Genomic DNA, 22266 nt, shown 5'->3' on the forward strand with positions numbered 1-22266 from the left:
AGATAGAGTCATGCAGCTGAGCCCCGTCGCACTACGTATGGCACATGCCTTTTTTGCGAGGTGGCAGCATAGCTTCGACCCAGCATCTGATCCACTGCCTGGCGTTTCAGGCTTTCCTGTGACAGTCTGCTTCCCAGGCCTCAGAAAGAAACACCTTCCTCTTCTCCCGGTGATTGGTGGAGCCATAGCAAGAGTGATGGAATCCCCCCCCACAGCCAGTTCAGCCCTCGCTCGAGTGGCCAAGACTCCATCTCTTCGCCACTCCGAAGGCATTGCCGCACGTCATATCTCCTTGTTTTGAGACCCATCTACAGAGATTAGTGTCCTCTGGGCATAGTCACCAGAAACGAGAAACGGGAACGGAAACGTTCGAGGAATGGAAACGGGGAAACGAGTTTTTAGGGGTGGAAACGGCCGTTTCTTGTCACAATATCACTTGGGAAACGAGAAACGGCCATGGAAACGAATGGGGTCCTGGAACAGAGAAACATGTTTCTAAGGACTGAAACGGCCGTTTCCTATGACTTTGACTCTGGCCAACCAGGCCAATGCTTCATATGCAGGCAAAAAGATTACCTCGCTAGAGCTTAACTTCGTCGCCACTCCAAGAGACCACCACCGGTGGTCACCCCCTTGGTCCCAGCTCAAATCCTCCTCAAGGGGCTCGGAGGGGTATAGGCCCTCAAGCAGTAGAGCATTAGGATTTGGCCTCGGATGACACTAGTGTTGGAGAGTGGCAAACCGTTGGCCTACGCCAGAGCCGCCAGCCAACTTTCAAAGCTAAGAGGGCGCCACCATGCTAGTAGAGTATAGGAGGATACAATTCAGTCAGAGAACCGGTTCGAGCATTTATCGCGCTGCATCCACCTGATGGCGATGCCGCACCCCCCCCTGCTTAAGTCACTTGGAGGATCCCTCCTCTGGCCCCTCCGGTTCGGAGGCCCTTACCCTGCCGAGATTCCTCTTCAGGTTCTCAGATTCCAGTGAGGCCAGCTAGTCCCATCGAGGCTTCGGATAACCCCTCCCTGCACCCTCCCTCTCCGGAAGATTCCTCCCTACCCCTTCCCTCTCCGCCTTCCCAACTTCCCCGTCCCCCTCCGCCTCTCCTGAGCATTCCCACCGCCCTCCGGCTACGCCAAACCTGAGTCCACCGCTTGATTCATCGTTTCTCGGAGCCGGTAGAGATGACCATCACTGCCTCCCTAGTGAGGGCTCTCCCGCCACACTTGTTGGGTGGGCCCCCAGAATCCTAGCATAGCCAATGGATTACAGTTTCTTCCAATGTCTCCTTGTCGAAGGAACTGATATTTTCGAGGAGATAAATTGATAATGTCTCCCATTCGGATCTGTGTGGTGTTCCATCACTCCCAGCCATCCACGCCACAGAGTGGCGCGATGATCTTCTTCATTCCCTTAAGTGCTACCCCAAGGGCTCTCCACCCGCCCCGACTTGGCGTCGGGTTGAGGCTTAATGGATCCCGAGGGGCAGTCCAGTCCCTTATCTTGGATGCCAAGTGGGCATCGATATCTCCCCAAAGCAACAGCTAGCCCCTCTTCTTCTAAGCATTCGAAAGAAGCTTTTGGACTGGAGTTCTGCAAGGCTCTCCTTAGCCGGCCGAGTGGTGGTGGCGAACCACGTCCTTCTTGCCACCATGTTGTATATTACTTATTGTTGGGCCTTCTACCGAGCCTGCATTGGTCAAGTATAGCGGTTGATCCGCAATTTTTTGTGGGCCAGCAACCATGCAACGATGGGAGGCCTACTGCCTGGGCTAAGGTGGCTAGATAGTGATCATCCAGCCACACCACAGAGGGGGCCTAGGCATCATCAACCCCGCCATTCAGAGTCGTGCATGCTGGGCCAGTTGATTGTTAGAGGACTTATCCCATGTGGTGTGCCTTGGAAGGACTTCCTCTTAGCCAAGAATTCAGCCCATACTCCGAGCCTAGGGGGCGCTTGGCCACAAAGCACCAGATGGATCTTCATAGAGACGCGGGCCCGTGCCTTTAGCCTAGCTCTTGAGGACAGATTTGCCGCTAGCCTAGTACAAGCTTGGGATCGGCCCTCTAGCAATCAATTCGAGTAGAGTCTCAGGAGCGTCTTCACAAACCCCCTGATCCATTTACCTAGTGGCCACATGCAAGGGAACCGGCCTCATGTATCCTGGGGAGCGTTGAGCATAGGACCTGCTAGATTCCTTGGAGATTGGCTTGCATTCAGACGGCTTCTCCCAGAGGCTCAGGAGAGAAGCCTGGCTAGGATCCAGGGCAGAGACAGACTCGGCTTCAACATTGACTTTGCTATTCCTCAAGAGTGGTTGACTCCTATCCGCCATCCAACCCCCCCTGCAGTGCCTAGGAGTGTTTACTAGGCATGATATTCTCTTGGCAATCCATGGCGCGGATGAGAGCTACGCCTTGCTCACTTTTTCGATTGGATCCCATGGCACATTAGAGAGATCAGAGCACCCCTTGGATGACTTCAATGGATGCACCTTGCAAAGGGTGAGGGTGATCGGATTTCATGAACATGAGTGGCACATTGACCCCCCTCCGGCCAAGATGGCCAGGGAGAGACTCTGGCGATTTGGGAGAGCGGGCCCCTCACGTGCCTCCAGTGGGACCCGGGGGAGTGGACTTGGCGTGATCTTGCAAGACAAGGAGGAGACTCTGGGCACCCCATTCTTCGCATACACCGCACAACTAGGCCACAGGATCCAGATGCCCAAAGTCAAGGGCACCCCGGGTGCAGCACGACACTGGCTGTCTCAGGGTCTCTCACCGCGCGTTCTCTCAAATTTTTGGAAGACTCTTTGGGATAGTTTTCGACCTCAAAAGATCACCCTCTTTTACACAAGAGTTTGGCATTTGGCTCGACATGATTCATACCCTCCCCGGCCAATGGGGAAAGTTGCATGGTGGCTCTGACCATATGCGGAAGCGTCAAGAAGCCTTCTTGAGGCTTTGGCAACGTGGCCCTTTTCTCCCAGACAAAGGTGGTGAGCCCACCTGGCAACACAGACCACCTGTGTGGTTATTCCCTCAACTGTGTGGTTATTCCTTCCCCCGCCCCTTGTGTATGAGATAGCCTTCTCCTCATAGAGCAGCCAGCCGGAGGAGAAACACATCTTAATTCCCCTCTTGTTCTTTGGTTCTTGCCCCGTTCATGGAGGCGAGTTTGTATCTAGCCCTTTGAGGCTGTATTTAGCCTCCAAGGCTGTTTTTTGTTAACTAGTACAAGGATCTTGTTTCCGGATCAATCTGGTAGTTCATAGTAGAGCTTTGCCCATCATTCGCAATCTCCATCCAGGAAGAGAACCGTGGAAGGATTTTCTCCTTGCCCGCATCTTGAACTGTACACCCTCCCATGGCCCACAAGCACCCGATAGACCTTCATCTTCACCCCAATATAGCAGAGACTCGGTTGCCAAGGTACACTAAGTGGGAACACCAATCGCGTCACCAGAGAAAAGGATTCTTCTGTAGGGTGGTGTACCCTCAAGAGTCAACACGCAGACTAGGGAGACACACTGCTTCGGAGGAACTGTATTCTCTCTCAAAGGACTCCCCAACCCCGGCAACCCAGACTGTCCCCTTGCCAGCTCCGTATCCGGGACTTGCTTTAGCAGCACAAAGAGACAGCCCCACGCCCAGTATGCAGTTCAAGAGAAGGACAGCACATTATGAGTCGGGACGCATGAGCTTCTTCTGGTGCCTATCCTTTAAATAGCTAGTCTTTTAATTTCATGTTGTCTTGACGGGGATACAGCATGTTCACCGAAAGTGCACTGTTAGGCTGATTAGATCATGAAGAAAACCATGTTGATGACACACGACTATGAGATACTCCCCATAAATACAGAAAATTTTACATTATCTTTGCCTTTGGGTTCACTATGGACAAATTCGTATTCATTTTCCTACCTTAAGATTTAAAATTTTCAAATTCAAAGAAAAGAAAGGAAACCAAGTCCTCCTGGAAAAGGTCACATCTTGTTAATCATTGCATACACACATGAAAAAGTACTTACCAACGACAACAGCAGTTCATACACACATGAAAAAGTACTCACCAACGACAACAGCAATGCTTGCAGACACCACTTCTGTCAAGGAGATGCCTACAAAAGCAAGTGAGTACTGCATCACTATGTTCCCAAAGCAAAGTGCCAACCCCCCCAGCATTGCAATCACCACACTCACGCCATTCTCCTGAATCTGAAAGGCAAACAAAAACTAGGTTCAAGAATTGACCAATTCTTGTAGTTTTTTTGCTGACAATCTTATACACACACGCACTCACAAACAGCTCTTATAACAAGCTACGAAAACTTACACTGAAACACACAACGTGTCTATACATGTGCTAATGTTAGAAATGTAGTGAGTGTTCAAGTAAAGAATACGTGTAGACGCATGTATCAATTCAGCATTTATGAATATGGATATGTGAGAATATGTGAATATAAAGCGGAAGCAAGTAGAGATCAAACAAGAGAAAGTAGACAGCCAAGATCTGAAATGTATATTATGAATGAACAATGTCCATGCTTATATACATACCTGTAGAGCCAGTCGGCTGTAGCAAAGAAGCTACTAGTCTGGACATATGATAAAATGCCTTAAAAAAGCCTAAGACTAAGGTATAAAATAGCTGAAAAATAAGGGGAAATTCCTTAATTACATAAGATAAATATATGGATAAAAAGTGGCATAAAATGGAGTAAAATGGACTAGAGATGACATGTCCAACACCTCCTCTCAGCTCCAGCACAGGGGTCCGACTCCCATACGGGTAGAGAGGTGATCAATAGTATCTCGAGGAAGAGGTTTGGTGAAGAGATGAGCAAGGTTGTCTTGAGAAGGACAATACTTTAGTGTAATAATGCCGTTAGCAACCAGCTCACGAACGAAATGAAAGTGGACCTCAATACGTTTGGTCCTCCCATGGAAGGATGAAGTTCGAGCCAATGCCAAGGCACTCTGGCTGTCCATAAGAATACGGATCAGAGAATCTGAGAGTACATCAAGATTGCTAAACATCTGGAACAACCATAAGAGCTCACACCAGGTATCAAAATAAGCACAGTACTCAGGCTCAGTAGAAGATAATGAAACTGTATTCTGTTTCTTGGATCTCCAGGAAATAAGATAGGAACCAAGAGTGAAGCAATAACCAAAAGTGGATCATCGAGTATCATGATCACCTACCCAATTAGCATCAGAGTATCCAACAAGCTCAGTAACTCCTTAGAAAGATAGACCATAGTCCAAGGTACCGGATAAGTATCGGAGAACCCTCAGAGCAGCCTGCCAATGAGAATGTCGAGGAGCGGAAGAAACCTGACCGACAACATTGACACTGTAAGAAATGCCAGGCCTGGTGTAACTCAAATAAATAAGAGAACCAACAAGCCTCGAGTACTGTGTATTGTCCTCGAGGAGGGGAGAGGGATCATCACGAGAGAGCTTGGAGTTAGGATCCATCGGACAAGAAATTTGACGGCACTCAATCATCCCAAATGACTCCAGGAGCTGCTGCAAATATCTGTACTGGCTAGGAAACACTCCATCAAAAGACTGAAGTCGGCCTTCTTCTTTGATTAGCATCATGGCTAATCATTCTCCCTCGGTCGGGCGAACCATTGTTTTTTCCAAAGCCGAGCTCGCAGTCCTCTTCGCCGAAATTGAGAAAGACTCCAAAACGACCCTCATTGCCAGAATCTTTAGATCTCACCCTTCCCTCATTGCGAGAATCTTTAGATCTCACCCTTCCCGTCGCCAGGCTCGGGATTGGGTCCTAGCGTCTCTGCCTTCCGACCTTGCGCCACACTTTCGAGATGTCAAGTTGCTTGGAAGAGGTTTCTTCCAAGTGGATTTTGATTCCAAGGACGCAGCCTCAGAGGTTTTGAAGGGCATCCCTTTGCCATTGGGCCCGAGGAAGGTTTTTTTTCTTCCCTACTCTAGCTATTTTGACCCTGTTGAGGAAGACTGGAACCGTTTCCCAATTACTCTCAGATTCCCAGGTCTTCCTCGCGCATATTGGCCTATGCTAGAGGCCATCGGGTCCGTCTTTGGGCTGGTTCTTCAAGTGCCCCCCCTCCACGCTTTGCCGACATCTTCTGCCCAGGTGGTCACTGCCTCGGCGGATGCTGTCCCCAAGGTCATGGTTCTTGCCCGTGATTGTGAGATCTTTGAGGACTATGTTTTGCTTCCGGGCCCTAGTGGTCTTTTGAAGCAACGTATGGAGATTGCAGGTAAACCCAATCAGTGCCGGGTTTGTCACCAACAAGGTCACTTTGCTTGAGATTTCCCTCGGGCTCGGGGTCGCAGGAGGCCTCGCAAGCATGCTTCCAGGCGCCACCTCCCTTGGATCCTTCCGGCCCTACAACCCGCCAGGTGTGGCGAGCTGTCTCTCACGCTCGCCCCCCTGGTGCGATTGATGGGAAGACCTCCTCGGATCTTGTACCTCAGATAAATGATGTTTCTTGGCAGAGGGATGTATCAACTCATGCTTCTTTGCAAGGAGATGATATATCACATCAGGATGATTTTGTTGAGTCCTCTCTACTTGGAGGGGGCGATATGCAAGATGTTCAGCGTAGTGGGGATCATGAATTGCAAGATTTTTAGCATGATGCCATTCCCCTTGATGCCCCGCAGGGCGCACAGGTTTCTCATACATATGCAGGTACTGTGCAAGGCCTCGGACAAGGGCATGTCAGTGGACTTTGCCCCGTCAATTATCCCGTCCTCCAGCATTATGAGAGGCATCCTTAGGGTGCCCATCGTATTCTTAGATCGGGGGTCAAACCCTCTTCTCTTCCATGAGAATCATCTCATGGAATGTTCACGGCCTTGGAGGGCTTCCCGCCCATGGTAGAAAGCGCCTTCTGAAGGACCAACTTCACCCTGCTGTTACAGGAGCATCTATGGATACACTTTTGTTCCAAGAACACAAATTGGATAGATCTCAGTGTGGCAAAACTGGTAAGATGCTTTCTCGCCACACCTTCTGGTCCTTGGTTGTTGGGACTAGAGGGGGTGTTTGCATTTCAGTGGCAGCATCTGTTATGCCTCATGTTATTGTGCATGGTGTTATCATCCCTACTAGAGCGCAGTGGATCTTGATCATGCATGAGGGTCAGAAATTGGGAATCTTGAATATCTATGCACCTAACGTGAGAGGTGAAAGGGTGGCCTTTTGGGACACCATTACAAATGTCATCCCCTAGGTTGATCATTAAATAGTGGGAGGAGACTTCAATATGGTTGAGCAACCTTCGGACAAGAAGGGTAAACGCGAAGGGGGTTTACACCCTTAGGAGCGAGCCTCATGGGAGACGTTCACGCTCTCTTTCTTTGGAACGGATTGTTGGACTAAGGATGACTTCGAGAGAACGCCAAACTCCTTATCTTTTTATTGGCATAACTGCAGGAGCCGGAATGAGAGCATCTTTGCACGTCTGAACCGATTTTATGTGGATGATTGGTCCCTGGACAGAGGAGGCACCATTGCTCTTATGCCTGGCACCAACAAATGTGATCATCGCCCTGTCGTTTTGTGTCTCAGGGAGCCTGGGGCTGGCTCAACCTCTCTCCATGTCCGTATCCCTCACTCTCTTTATCTAGATGCTGACATCTCCCTTGAGATCAGAGAAAGATGGAGATCTTGTGATGGTCCTAATCCTTGGCACTAGCTCTTGAGAGGACCAGCCATCATTACCATAGCGCTGCCTTGTCCAAGAAGAAGGAGGCTCTGGACAAGGAGAGAGCTATTAGGCATAGGATTGTTGCTCTTCAGAGGGAACATGAAAAGCATCCACATACATCTTGGATTACAGACCTCTTGACCACAGTTAGAGCCGAGCTGCAATTGGCCATGGACAGGAGGGCTGAATTCGCATTTCATGCAAACGAGGCTTTTTGGACTCAGGTGGGTGGAAGATGCAACAAAGAGTTTTTTTCAGCGCACAGGCCTCCCAAAGCAGGGATTCTGTGAGGTATTTGCAGGATTCACAGGGTGAGGTTCAGATTGAACCTGATAAGGTAAGGGATATTGCTTCAGATTTTTATCGGTCTTTGTTGACTGTAGAGGTGCCCTCTCCTCCGAGAAATGTGGCATGGCATAAAGTTTGGGAGTGCATGCCCAGGCTCATTACAGATGCTATGTGTTCCTCCCTAGATGCCCCTTTCTCGAAGGATAAATTCCTTCATGCACTTCATGCTCCCAGTGGTTCATGCCCAGGGGATGATGGTCTTCTCCTGCCTTCTTTATTCTTTTTTGGGATCATATTGGAGATGCTATCACTCTTGCCCTTCAAGAAACGTGGCTGTCGGGTATGATGCCGCCATACCTCACGGAGGGGCTGATTCACCTTATCCCCAAGAGTGGGGACAAGACTCACATCAAACAATGAAGGCCCATCACTCTCCTTGGATCTCCATATAAGATCTTAGCTAAAGCCTTGAGTATAAGGTTGCAACCGATTCTCCAAAGGACTATCCATGATACACAGAATGGGTTCCTCCAAGGAAGGAGTATCTTTGATAACATCTTTCTTTCTGGGAAGCTGTCGAGTGGGCAAAGTCTAGTCAGTAGCCTCTTGCCATTCTTTTGCTTGATTTTGAAAAAGCTTATGACAGAGTGGATTGGGATTTTTTGGAGGGCACTATGGCACATATGGGGTTTTCCCAAAATTGGATCAGAGGGGTGTCCTACTTATATAGGGAGGCTCATAGCACTGTTTTAGCTTGTGGGGGGCGCGGCGAGCATTTACAGATTTCCCGTTCGATGAGGCAGGGTTGTCCCCTCGCCCCTTTACTATACCTCATTGTAGCTGAGGCTATGAGCAGGTTTCATGCAACAAATCACGAAGTGTGTCCCTGTTCGCAGAGGTGATTGGACCCTCAGCTCACGCTTTATTTTTTCAGATGCAGTTCGCCGCTCCCCTTCGTCCCCCCTGGTTAGGTCCCTCCTACGGGCCTAGGACTGCCTGAGGAGTTTTTTGGTACACATCCCCCCGCGTTTAGCGGAGGAAGCTAACAGGCAGCCCATTCTGTGGAATGATTTGATCTTAGATGTGCATGGTAGGCCTCTTGGGGCAGCTATGCATATTCTCTAGGCTGGTTGGGAGGCCCTATGCCCCCAAGTGCTGGCTTGGAAGAGGTTTCAGAGCCTTACCGAGGTGCAGAGATTGGATTTCATGCAGCATTTTAGAGGCTCCAGCCGAAGGATTGCAGAGATTTATGCAACCATTCCCAACCACTGGATTATTGGATCTTTTCTGGAAGGTCGTCATCACTCTTGGTTCGGGGTTTTCTATGGGACAAGTGTTCCTTTTCAGGTTATGGGTATCTCCTTGCCTAGGGAGGATGATGTACCGGTTTTTTTTTTCTGTACAGGATGGATGGCAACTGGAGAGATGTGATGTGCAGGACCTTATTGAGGGCCCCCAGATTCGTCCAATCAGAGTTGTTGGCAGGTTAGGGAAGCACGTCTTTGTTGACCCCCCCAGTGATGATCACAGAGAGGGTTAGAGCCTTTGGTTGTTTCGTGGCTGCCCTATCAGACATTTGCATTGGAACCCCGGTGAGTGGGAGTGGAAGGATGCTTGTTAACCCTTTGAAAAGCATGCCTTTTTTCAGTTATACGGTGCGGAATGCCAGACATCTTATCTTGGGACACATTCAAAGTGTCCCTACTCTTAGACCCCATTGGGAATCTTACGGCATTTCGATTGACATTCAGAGGGTATTTTGGCGGAGATTGTGGCATTCTTATAGGAAGCCACATTTTCTCCTTTATCTGGGTTTCCCTTCATGGTGGTCTGTTACTTGTGCTTGCCCAGCATGCCCTAGATGTGCAGGAGTTTCGGAGTCAGTTTACCATTGTTTATGGGAATGCAAGGAAGCACAGAGGATTTGGTCTGCAATTGCACACCTCTTTGGTGGGATTAAGAGGGATGTTATCATTTCTTTTGGTTCTATCATTTGGTTGACACAGTCTCGGCCTCAACTAAGGTTCGAGGGGACTGACACGAGCTTGGCCATTATGGTTAGGCAAGGAGTTGCTAGGCAGTGTTGTCTTCACGATTTGCAACTTTCACACTTTGTCCCTCCGACACAAGAGGTTGGAGAGTTCTTGGGAGATTATTGCTAGCATCTCAGCCTGGAATATCTGGAAGGCCAGATGCACTAAGGCCATTGAGTGTAATCCCGTTCTTGTTTCTCAGTGTCTTTGCAGGATTTGGAGTGATATTATTCACACCATTATGGCTACCTCGGCCAGAATGTAGGGATCTTCGAGGGCTGCAGAGAGGAAGCGCGGCCAGTTTATGAGAGAGTGGGACATTGGTATCTTTTTCACATCCTCTCATTCGGGACCCTATTGGCAGCACAGGGCTCCTGATTGGTTGAGATCTCCACCTTGCTTGGTGTGAAATCTCCATTTTGTAAAAATTTTCATACTTAATATAAGTCTCCTTTCTGAAAAAATAAAAAAATAAAAAAATCTTAGCAAGATGTGAGCCAGTGATCAATAAATCATCAACATATTAGGCAATCAAACAGAGCAAAGCATCTTGAGCAAAGACATAGAGATTGTTGTCTGCAAAGCATGTCTGGAATCCAAGGGAAAGAAAGAATGCATCAATCTTATCATACCACGCCTTGGGTGCCTGTTTCAAACTTTAAAGAGCTTTGTGCAATCTGTACACCTTAGCCTCATGTCTGGGAACATTAAAACCTTGAGGTTGTTCAACATACACCTCCTTATGTAACTCACCGTTAAGAAAGGGAGACTTGACATCCATTTGATAAACCGGCCAACGCTCATGAGCAGAAAGAACAAGAACTGTCCGGATGGTGGTGTATCTAGCTGAAGGAGGAAAAGTTTCTTCATAATCCACACCCTCAATCTGAGAGTACCCTTTCGCAACCAATCTAGCTTTGTGTTTGTCCAGAGATCCATTAGCATGAAACTTGGTCTTAAAGACCGAGTTGACCCCAATGACCTGTCGATGCAAAGACCGGTCCACAAACTCCCATGTACGATTCCTCTCAATGGAATCAATCTCGACCTCCATGGTTACCCGCCACTCAAGAGGAAGAGCAAGAGCCTCTTTAGCTGTAGTAGGCTCATATGACTGTATAACTGTACTCAGCAGGGCAAGGTTACAAGAATGATGAAGCTGCTATAATCTCCTTGCTTGTGTCAAAGATTGTGCTGAAGAATCAGCAAGCTGATGAAGTTCCACATCGGAGAGATGAGAATCATAAACAGTGGTTTCTAGCCATCGTGGAATCTTGGGGGCAATCCTCCGTTGCACAAAAGCAGGAGGAGGAGGAGAAGCCAGGGAAGGAGGAAGTGGGGATGGAGAGGCAGGGGGTAAAGAAGTTGATGGTGGAGAAGCTAGTGGTGGAGTTGGGGTGGCCAAGGAAGGAGAAGGGACCTCGATGGAAAGCTCAGGATGAGAGCAAGAGGCATCTAAGGGTTCAACAAAGTGAGCATCACGAGAAATCACCAAGGACCACAACTCCAAATCCCATAATCTATAAGCTTTGGAATGAGAGCTATATCCAAGGAATTTGTACTTTCTTGACTTGGGATCAAATTTGGATCTGTCAGAATCAGGGATATGAACATAGGCATCACAACGTAAAATCCTGAAATGAGAGACGAAAGGTTTCTGTCCAATAAAAGCCTCCTCTAGAGTCATATGAGAAACCGCTTTTGTAGAAGAACGGTTGATGATACAGCAGTGCTCACAGCTTCTCCCTAGAAAGAGGGAGAAAGATCACAAGAAGAAAGCATGGTACAGGCCATCTCCTGAACAGTCTTGTTCTTGCATTCAACCACACCATTCTGCTGAGGAGTGTGAGGTGTGGAAAATTTACAACTTATACCTTTCTGTGAGCAAAAATTATGTAAGGCTTTGGAGATGAATTCTCCTCCATTGTCGGAGCGGACTTGTCGAACCGCAGTCTCGACCAAAGTCGCCCACTCTTGGAAGCGAGAGAAAGCTTGAGATTTTTCTCCTAAGCAATAAACCCAAACTTTACATGAGTAATCATCAATAATAAGCATAAAGTACCTAGCTCCTCCTTAGGTAGTAGTCCGCATGGGGCCGCACAAGTCCATATGAATGAGCTCCAAAATATGAGAAGCCCGATGAGTAGCCTCATGAGAAAAGGCATCTCGGTGTTGCTTGCCATGAAGACAAGCCACACAAGTGGAGTGAAAGGGTTTCAGTAGTGGAAGACCCTCGACCATCTACTGAGAAGTCAGCAGCTGCAGAGAAGTATAATTCAGATGCCCGTAGCGAGCATGCCACAAATCTGTATCCACATGAGCTACCAAGGCATGATAGCTGTGAAGAAGTTGCAGCAGATGTAGCATACGCCAAGTTAGGACCGTGTGAAACAATGAGGCCTTCTTTGAACCTCAATTTAGTGATTCTTTAGCAATCCTTTAAACAACATACATGAATCTGAAAGATGTAATCGAGATGACACCAGATGGGGTCCCAAATTAGCAGAAGAATTTGCTTTATTTCTTTTGGAGAACTAAATACAAGCTCAACTATGTCCACAAGACTGAGCAAACAAACTGCTTGACTGACCGCCAAACGCAAGGGCAAAGCGACCAAATGCTGGGCACAACTGTGCATAAGCTGACAAAGTTCTACTCTCATAAAGTCCACCTTCACTAGTGCTCGCTGAAGCTCCCACCCCCCTCCCTGCTCGCGTTGCCTGCACAGCTGCGCCCTTCGCCTCCCTGCCTGCTCGCCCCCTCGCCTCCCCTCGCTCCTCGCGCCTTCCCTTGCTCCCCCGCCTGCCTTCGTTGCTGCCCCCCCTCCCTCGCTGCATTGCCCGCCGCCCCTCCATTAGCCCCCCCCCCGCCTGCCTTCGCTGATGGGGGACTTCACTGATGCAAGCTGAACCATAAGACTGCGAAAATAATTGACATGAGAGGCTATAGTAGCTCCCTCCTGCATATATAGATCAAAGAATGAGATCATAGGTGCAATCTTAGAGTTTTTAGAGCGGGGTCCAAAAAGGGTATCCAAAGTGATCCATGCTCGAGAAGCAGACTGTATGTCGGAGATGTGATGAATGTAATCATCTCCAAGACCGAGCAAGATGATAGCATAGGCTTTGTCATTCTTGGCAGTGGGAGCATAAGTGATAACTTGCTCAATGTCGGAATCTTCGGGAGCAGCATGGTGAACAACGTCCCAAAGACTTTCTTTCATAAGATGGCACTTGATTTTGATTTGCCAAGTATGAAAGTTGGACCCATTGAATTTGTCGATAGACATGAGAGAATGAGTAGAAGAGGCCATGTGGGAAGGTCTTACCTCTTGCTAAAATGCAAGGGCAGTGTCTATTCCCTTACAAGATTGCAGAAATGAATGAAAGAAGAGATCCAAACTGTTTTTAGAAGCCGGCTCTCTCACCACTTGTCAAGGCCATAGCATGTGACAGCCCATCGAAGCATGAGGAACTAGCAGTTTGCAGATATGAGGATAAGAAAAGGATTGACCAGCAAACTGAAGGAGACAATGCACAGTACCTTGTAGACTCTTCAAGAGGAAGCAATGGCAGAACTGAATGCAGCAAATAGCTCGTTAACAGGAGGAAAGTCGATGTGCAGCTGCTTCTAGATGATGCGCACCCTTGAGTCGATGAAGAAGGCAGCCAAAGGAGAGCAGCAACAGTACAACGGGCAGCAGCAGCTCCAAGAAAGAGAACAATAGCAGCTCCACGAAAACGAGCTGTATGAGCCTGAACAGGGCGGACAGCAAGAAAGTGGGCGGACAGAAAGTTCAGGCCAGCGGGTTGCTTACTGATATGACGAGCTGCATGTGCAATACTAGAGGACAGGAGCGAACATATAGAAATGGTGAGATGCAAAAAAAAGGCGTGAGGCAGCTCCCAAAAATGTGGCAACAGATAGTTGTTGGGCTGCTACAGCAGCAGGTCGATTACCAAGAGCAGGGGCAGCAACCAGCTAAGCGGCGGCCTGTTCTGAACCAAGTGACTGCAGCAAGAGAGAGAAGAGGGGCAGTCGCTCACAGGAAACAGGGGCAAAGATGAGGGGAGCCAGGATAAACCTGCTCTGATACCATGTTATGAAAAATGGGGTAGAGACAAAGCTGAAACTGAAACTGAAATGAAAGCAAGACTAGAAAAAGATACAAAGCGTAGACATACCTTGAGATGAGTGTAGACAAGACACAAGATTGATACTTTCATTGATGTGACACCCACAATATATAGGTGAGAAGTAAAAGATAGAGTAGACTGACTTATGGGACAATTATAGAGGTGCCACATGGCACATACTCAAGACTTAAGACAAATGTAGACAAATGTAGACTAGAGAAATAGTACACCTAGTGTGCACTTATTTCCAACAGCACTGGTACCCCATTTGTGGTTTGCCTAGAACCATTACATCAGACTAGAACTCCAAGTTCACAAGGCATTATTCGAGAACTTTGGAACCAAGTTACAATTGTCTAGTGCATTCTATCCACAGCCAGACGGCCAGATAGAAATCTATAACCAGTTGGCCATTGATGTTCTCAAGTCATACTGTCATGACCAGCAGTCCAAATGGAAACATTATCTTCCATTGGTCTAAGCCATCTTGAACGATACTCATTCATCCAGTGTCAGACGGACTCCGTACGAGGCAACCTTTGGTCGCAGTTTCTCTTCTCTTTTGAAGAGAATGGTGTCTCCATCTCTTGAGGCTAACAAAACGACGGAAGCATTTTTAGAAATCTTTAAGTCAACTAAAGACTGCTTGACCAAAGCCTAGGAAGCTTATAGCAAACAGGCAAATAATTCTAGATGAGATGTCCACTTCAACGAAGAGGATTGGGTCTATTTGCGCATCATGAAACAGAGATTGAAACTGTCACCATTTGGGCACCCAATTGGTCCACCCATGCTTTCTTATCATGTATGTACATTGGACTGGTGTCCATGACAGTTGTATATGCCGGGGATTGATGCCACAAATGTGATACTGTGGACTTGGCTTTCCGTTGGGACTTGTGCATCCCTGTACATGCCCGAAAATGCTTGGTGGATTGTTCCATTGGGTCTGGTACCTCGTGTACTTGCCTGGAGCACGCCTATTTCGGTATAGTCTCATGAACGGGGATTGTCCATACCAATGCTGCATTGCATAGCATCTTTATGTGCTTACTTACAATTGAAATTGCATAGCATCTTTATGTGCTTGCTTACAATTGAAATTGCATGCTGTTTTCATGCTTGCTTGACCAATGTGTAGTTCTGGGTAAGGGGACGTCCGGCCAATAACCGTGCGTGTGAAACTGTCTGCTGACATGGTTATGTGCCATGTAACAAGTGATAAGTATTGGTCATAAACCTAGCCTTAGGAGTTAGCACTAATTTATAAGTGAGTGTACACACTTCATTAAGTTTTGGGCGACCAAAACGGTGTTCACACACACTGATGTCCCGAGGTGGACATGACTCAATGTCCACCACCCAGACCTTATCCCCTTTGTACAAAGACTCAAGGTTCTTAGTCTCTCTCGTCGTTGAAGCTCGCCACAGAAGGAAAATGCACCTCCTTTCCGGAGCGCAATCTGACCATCCACAATGTGTGCGGGAGACTTCCAGAGGCTGAAAACCAACCGTCCTTCAAGGGACAGGAGTCACTCCGAAAGGGGTGGTCCACCGAAATCTGAAAACCAACCACACGAGAGAAAAAATTTATGGTTTCTTGCTAAACCAGAAAAAATTTCTGGTTTCTTGCTAAATCTTTACACTTGAAGTAGGCTCTAATACCATTGTAACATGCGGAAGCTTCAGGGGAGATCGGTAACTTCAATGCTCAGAAATCAGCACACTTGTCGGCGACGAAATTAACGCACAAAACTGAATGTAGATGTGCAGAAAAATAGAGAGAGAGAGAGAGAGAGAGAGAGAGAGAGAGAGAGAGAGAGGGAGGGAGAAGAGGACACAGTATTGGGTCCCAAATACCCTCTGTAGGGCCCCCACCACGGATGGTTTATTTGCTTTTATTAGAATGATGCAAAACTGAAATAAAAGACTGAACCTGAACCTTCTTGCCTGAGGAGAATCCTCTGCCCTTGACCTTCAATCCTTCACCCCTTTGCGTTAGCTTCTCCTTGGCTGTCCTGGCCCTTTGATTGGCTTCAGCACTTGGTGAAATATGAGATGAATGAATGAAAACAAGACTTGGGTATTTATACCCCATAATGTATCCAGTCGACCAACTACTAAAGAGCCTCACGACTAGATTTCACACCATTTTATGGACTGGCCATCTTGCGCATGAACCAAGAACAGTACCCAACTGCTGGACAGCCCTGCGCAAGGGTATTGTACTGCTGGGCAGCCTGTGTGGGTTGTCCCACACTTGGCCGACAGCCATTCTAGGCCTTGTTGCCCAGTCGGCTGGCTGTCCCAATGCCCTAGGGCTGGCTGGCCGACAGCCCCTTCCAGCCCATCACATGGCTGGTGGGCACAGTCGGGGCCCTCCTGGCCCCTTGGGGGTGGGTCTACACCTCCCCCATGCCCACATCAATGGTCTTGGGGTGGCCCCATCTCTACATGCAAAACCCAACATGCCTACACAAATGTCTGGCATCTGGTCGCCGACCAAACACACAGAGCACCTGACATCATTCCAGAGGGAGACTCACAGCGCGGACTGGCATTGTTCCATGTGCAGGACAATGCACACCTGACCTTGGACGCATGTGCAGGACAATGCACACTTGACCTCCGATGACTGGAGTGGAACCCTGGCTGACTCGTCCCAGACTGGGCTCACATGGGACCAGTTTTCCACCCCAGGTCCTGCACCTTCCATAGAGATATGTCTATGTGGCATCCAAGTGCGGGATGCACGTGACAATTCCATTAGAAGAGTGCATAGGCTTGAGATCGGTCATCATTGGTGCTTCTACAGCCGTGTACAATTCAGCCCAACTCTTGGTCTTTCAGAGATCTTGTGTTTGGGTTATCTACAATCCAAAGTCAGTCCCTCAGTCATTCTCTTCAAAGATAATAAAGCAAATACTCCTAGCAATAGGAGGGGGCCCTTCAGTGGGTAATTTGGGACCCGATACCGTGTATAGTTCTCTCTCTCTCTCTCTCTCTCTCTCTCTCTCTCTCTCTCTCTCTCTCTCATCTCATCTCTTAAAGTTTGAAGTGCTAAAAGTGGATTGCTAAAGACTTGCGAAACTCGGGATAAAGAAGGCGGTGTGAGACTTAAGTGACAGGATCCTTCATTACACATAATTCCGCTACATGTTACAAATAATGATTGTAGTGTTTTTTCTCATCTCATGAATTTTGTTTACATTCGTTGATGCTATGGAGTTTCTTCTCTTTTCTCTTCATCTACCTCAATTCATTCTCGGTCTACAAGCATGGTGTGCTTCACTAAGTGTTCTCAAGTTTTACTTGATGGGTTTGAGTTATATGTGTTGAGTTTTATGGTGAGAGTAGAGGGAGTGCTCCGTTCTTGCTCGAGTTGTTGCCTATCGGTGAGGGAGTAGAGGGTGCTATAGAGGTCTATTTCCCTTTGATGTTTCCCTTTGCTGTCTTCAATATGTATGTGCATATGTATAATGAATGCATGTACGTATGTTGTGTATGCACTCGTGTGTGTGTGTGTGTGTGTGTGCGTGTGCATGTGTGCGTGCCAGGCTGTCCTTTCACTACTAGACCGATTGCTGATTGGAAAAAAGTCCTCCGGTACTTGCACTGGTCTGGAAGATCTTCAGAGATAGGTAATTCATTGAGATTGGAGAGCATTCACTGGAGCAGAGTTTTTATGAAACCTCTGCCAATTCAAGAGCCAAGGAAAGCCTATTTTCCTTCCACTAAAAATACACGTCTAATCAAGGATGTTGTCTCTCTGAATGGCAGAATACTTACATTCCCATAGGCACAGAGGATATGAAATTTGGACATGCATTACAAGCTTGAAGAGAGAAAATTATAGCTTTGTTGCAACGATTTGAACTGATTCCACCTGTCAATCAAGAGAACAGATTGTTAGATTGGATGTTAGGGCTAAGCCTGGTTTTTCCAAAGTACCTATGTCACATCTCACCAATGCCCAAATGTACAAATAGATAATTCCTGAGCAGTGGATTGCTACTCATTTGAACAGGCTTTCAAATATGGATAAGACAGCTACGTGGTGGAAACAAAATCTCCAAAAGATTTGGACTACTGAATTGCCATTAAATCACAGAGCTTTCCTTACACAAAATCTTATGAAGTTGGAGAAAGCATGTGTTACTCATTTTCAGCATTCTTTTGCAACATTGACAAATAGTGCTTCTTGTGCTCATGCTGAGCTACTTTCTCATATGGAAGAAATCATGGATGTACAAGAAGCGCAAGATCTTGAAGGTCCTTTCTCGGAATTAGAATTCAGGCATGCAATTAAATCATTGGGTCGATGGAAATCCCCACATTGGGATAGTTTAACTGTGGAATTCTTTCTTCAATTCTCGAAAATACTAGAACGGACACTCTCGCTTATTATCGATCAATCATGGTTACAGGGTATTATATCATCCTCTTGGCAAGAGAAGTTAGTCAAACTAGTGCCAAATGTGTCCAAATATCTCTGATGCCAGCCTATTACATCAATGCCTGTGATCTGTAAATTAATCACTAAAATGATCACTACTAGGATCAAAATGATCTTGAATAGGGGCCTGCATCCAACACAGTATGGCTTTGTCCCTAGAAGACAAATCACAAATAATATATGTAATGCACATGTGAAAATAGAATATGCCAAACATAGAGAGCAAGATGTCTTATTATTGCAAACAAATATGGCGAAGGCCTTTGATACAGTTCAGTGGAATTATATTACTGTAGTAATGACAAAGCTTGGGTTTGGAGAAAAAATGTGTGATGTCATTTACTTGCTATATCAGGACAGCACGACACAATGCATACTGGGCAAAGAATTGTCCTCTCCTTGGGTATTGTGTCACATGCACTCTGCACTGTAGCGCATGGTGACAAGATGGCTCATCATCATCAGTGCAACATTGTACAGTATTAGCTCCTTTTAGGACCCATTGTAATCGTCAGTCCAGGATAAGTCAGGCACGAGCTACGTAGGTCATTCTCAGCCTTAGACACTCAGTCAATCAGTCCAAGTCCCTTAACCCACTTGAAGAGATGCATTCATGCATGTAGTGTCAGTAGAAGCCTTAGAGTTTGCATCAGGACATGTGTGCATTTATGCATAGCATTCATCCCATATACATGTAAGCCATCTAAACCATTGCAGAAGCTTTCAGATATCATCTAGCATCCATTAGAATTTATTCGGTATTATTCCCATAATTTATAGCATTTTTTGGGCATTTTTACATCATTTATTTATTTTAGCCAGGATAAATGCAGTCGGCCAGCTCTGTAGCCAGCCGACCAGCATCCCTCGTCCATATAAATCGCTGAGCATGTAGTCCTTTCATTCATTCATATCTCATTCAGCCCTGAAGCACTCAACGCTTGGAGCCTTCAGCACAAGGAGTGATTGCGATTGCCAAATTCAGCACATCAGCCTTCAGCGTTTTCCTCATTAGCATATAGGAGCATCAACGCTTGAGCAAATCAGCATTCAGCACCGCTTGCGTTTTCAACATTCATACAGTTTTCAGCATCCTCATATGCATCGTTTTGCTACAGCCACTTGCTGAAGCTAAAACTCAGCATTCATACTCATTTTCAGCATTCATACATGGTCTAGAACAGTCCCAATCAGCCCCTTCTCTCAGCCTCAGATTTGCAGCCTTCCTACATCCATTGGGAAGAGTGCATAGGCTCAAGATTGGTCATCACTGGTGCTTCTACAGCCATGTACAAGCCGTGTACAGTTCAGCCCAACTCTTGGTCCCATAGTCACAAGGGACGGGGGACGGTGACGGGGGACGGGGACGGGGACGGGACGGGGGACGGCCATAAGTAGGGAACGGGGACGGGGGAGGAAACGGCACTCAAAAAATACTTTTTTTTAAAATTTTTCTACTCTGCACTTATTCTACTTTGGAAGTACATCAAAATGAGCACAAATTTACACTAAAATGGTAAGATTTTGAGTCATATTAATAATTAAGTAGATACAAAATGAGTCATGACTCAAGAGTCAGGACTCAGGAGTCAGGACTAAGCCTTAAGGAGGCAAAATACAAGGACGGACTCAAATGAGTCAATGACAAAAAAGTGCTAAAGACTAGAGGCTAGAGGCTAGAGCTAAGTAGTAAGGCCCATGAATGATCATCCACGTGAAGTGCTCGCCTCATGGTCATGGGTAGCTTGTGCCAAAGAAGCATCAAGCTCATCCTCAGTCTCATCCTCACTGGCATGCTGCTCCTGCACCTCATCCTCCCGTTGCTCTTCTTGTTGACTCATCTCCCACTCGGTGAAGGAATCTGCCTTCTTGGTCACGCTCTTGCAAAGCATTCGCAAGTTCGCGCTGACGAAGACAAGGTCATTGGCACGCTCTACCCCGAGTCGGTTCCTCTTCCTAGAGGCAATGTGGCTGTAGGTACTCCAAAGTTGCTCCAAGTAAGAGGAGCTGACGGCCTGGCTAAGTATGCGGATGGCAAGCTGCTGCAGCTCCGGTCCATCTAAACCAAAGTCCTCCCACCATAGAGCAGCACCAACTTTGGAGCGGTCAACCTGTGCATCATGACAGCCATAGGAGCCATGAAATGACCTGTACATCGAAAGCTGGTCCCTGATCTTGCGCCTAACCGATGCATCAGGCACAAGACGATCCAAGATGATCCTCCATCCAGCACTCACCTCCCGGTCGCTCTCCTGCTTGTTGCCTTGGAATTCTGGGTCCACCACATAAGCTGCTGCATGCAATGGAGAGTAGTAGGAATTCCACCTTCCTAGACACAAGGCATGGATCTCCTCGTATCTGTCTTCGTCAGGCACAAAGTCTTTCAACTTCTCTATCATGCGATCCATGGCCTCGTAGACCTTACCTATGCATGGCTGCATAGCGTCTACAATCCTCAACAGGTGGACTATGGGCCTCACCATAGCATCTGTGGTCTTCACACGCTCCCACCAAGAGGCGTCATCCGCCCGTAGCCTACACTCTTGGCCAGTGTTTGTATGGGACTCTTGCATGGCGACAAACTCGTCGCTAAGGAAAAGCCCCCTCAAAGCACCACTACAATCCTTCAACCGGCCCAACATGAGAAAGTTGTAGGCAAACCGGGTGTCGGAATATTTGAGGAGAGAGAGACAGGACCTCTTGTTGAACTCATGCCGAAGTCTTTGGTGGTTGAGAACAAAGGAGACCATGGTGTTGGCCTCCTCAATGAGCGGGCTGATCCATGGTAATGCCCCGATGTCCTTGAGGAGGTTGTTTAGGCAATGAGCCATACAAAAGGACACCGTGACATGTCCATACATACTTTGGAGAATAGCTCCCGCCGCCCTATTGGAAGGCTCCCCATCCGCAACAAAGCCCACTACATGCTCGAGGCCAACGATCTCCATGGTGGTAGCCCACTCCGCCGCAAGCACATCCGCGCTCTTCCCAGTGCCGGATGCATCATGAGATGAGATGAAGTACATCTCTCCGCGGGAATATGCAACCATGCCGTGAATACTCCTCTTGTGGGTGTCACTCCATCCATCCACAATGAGGGAGACTCCGTTCCTCTCCCATTGCCGCTTTGTGTTGTCGGCCGCTTGCTCTACAATGCGCTTCTCCTTGTCGAGCAATGTAGTGCGCAAGCTCTCGGATGAGGGGGGCGTATAGGTTGAGCCATACTCCCCAATCTTCTTAACCATTACCTTGAAGTATTCCGAGCTATTCAAGAAAGTAATTTACTAATGAGAAGGGGACTAGGGTGATGAAAACATGAATGATGAATTGGCAATGATCGATTGCACTTACCTAGCCGCTTGAAAGGCAATGTGGTCGTGGAAGAAGAAGCGGGCCACCGCCATATCCACCTCCTCCTTCAACTTGGGGTTCCAATTCTCCCCAAGTGTAGATTGTCGCCGTGGGCCACGTAATGATTGAGAGACCGTGGAGATGGAGGGTTCCGGTGTCGTGGATGGAGTAACATTCCGACTTGATGGTGAAGGTGATGGTGTGCATGATCCCGATCCACCACATGACTCCATGGTAGAGGCTTGAGTTCCTCTCCCCATCGTCACGGGATCCACGGCCACTCGTGGCGT

The 22266-nt window shown here is 47.6% G+C and overlaps 1 protein-coding gene across 4 annotated transcripts in view; it reads right to left on the reverse strand.

Annotated features, from left to right (window-relative positions):
• LOC147638405 (ureide permease 5-like) overlaps positions 1-22266 on the reverse strand; it is a 92959-nt gene that overhangs the window by 65387 nt on the left and 5306 nt on the right. For 3 of the 4 annotated variants that reach the window (XR_015265869.1, XR_015265868.1, XM_086798333.1), the window contains one exon: positions 4074-4218. Coding sequence is in view for 1 of the 4 variants with exons in the window: in XM_086798333.1 (XP_086654459.1) it covers positions 4074-4218 (145 nt within the window). In the remaining 3 variants the exon portion in view is untranslated. Of the gene's footprint in view, positions 1-4073; positions 4219-17958; positions 18056-22266 lie in introns of all 4 variants that reach the window. The other variant, XR_015265870.1, reaches the window with a different exon arrangement.

Source organism: Cibotium barometz, chromosome 5 (assembly GCF_041138505.1).
Source record: "Cibotium barometz isolate CiBa-2024 chromosome 5, ASM4113850v1, whole genome shotgun sequence".
Taxonomy (NCBI): domain Eukaryota; kingdom Viridiplantae; phylum Streptophyta; class Polypodiopsida; order Cyatheales; family Cibotiaceae; genus Cibotium; species Cibotium barometz.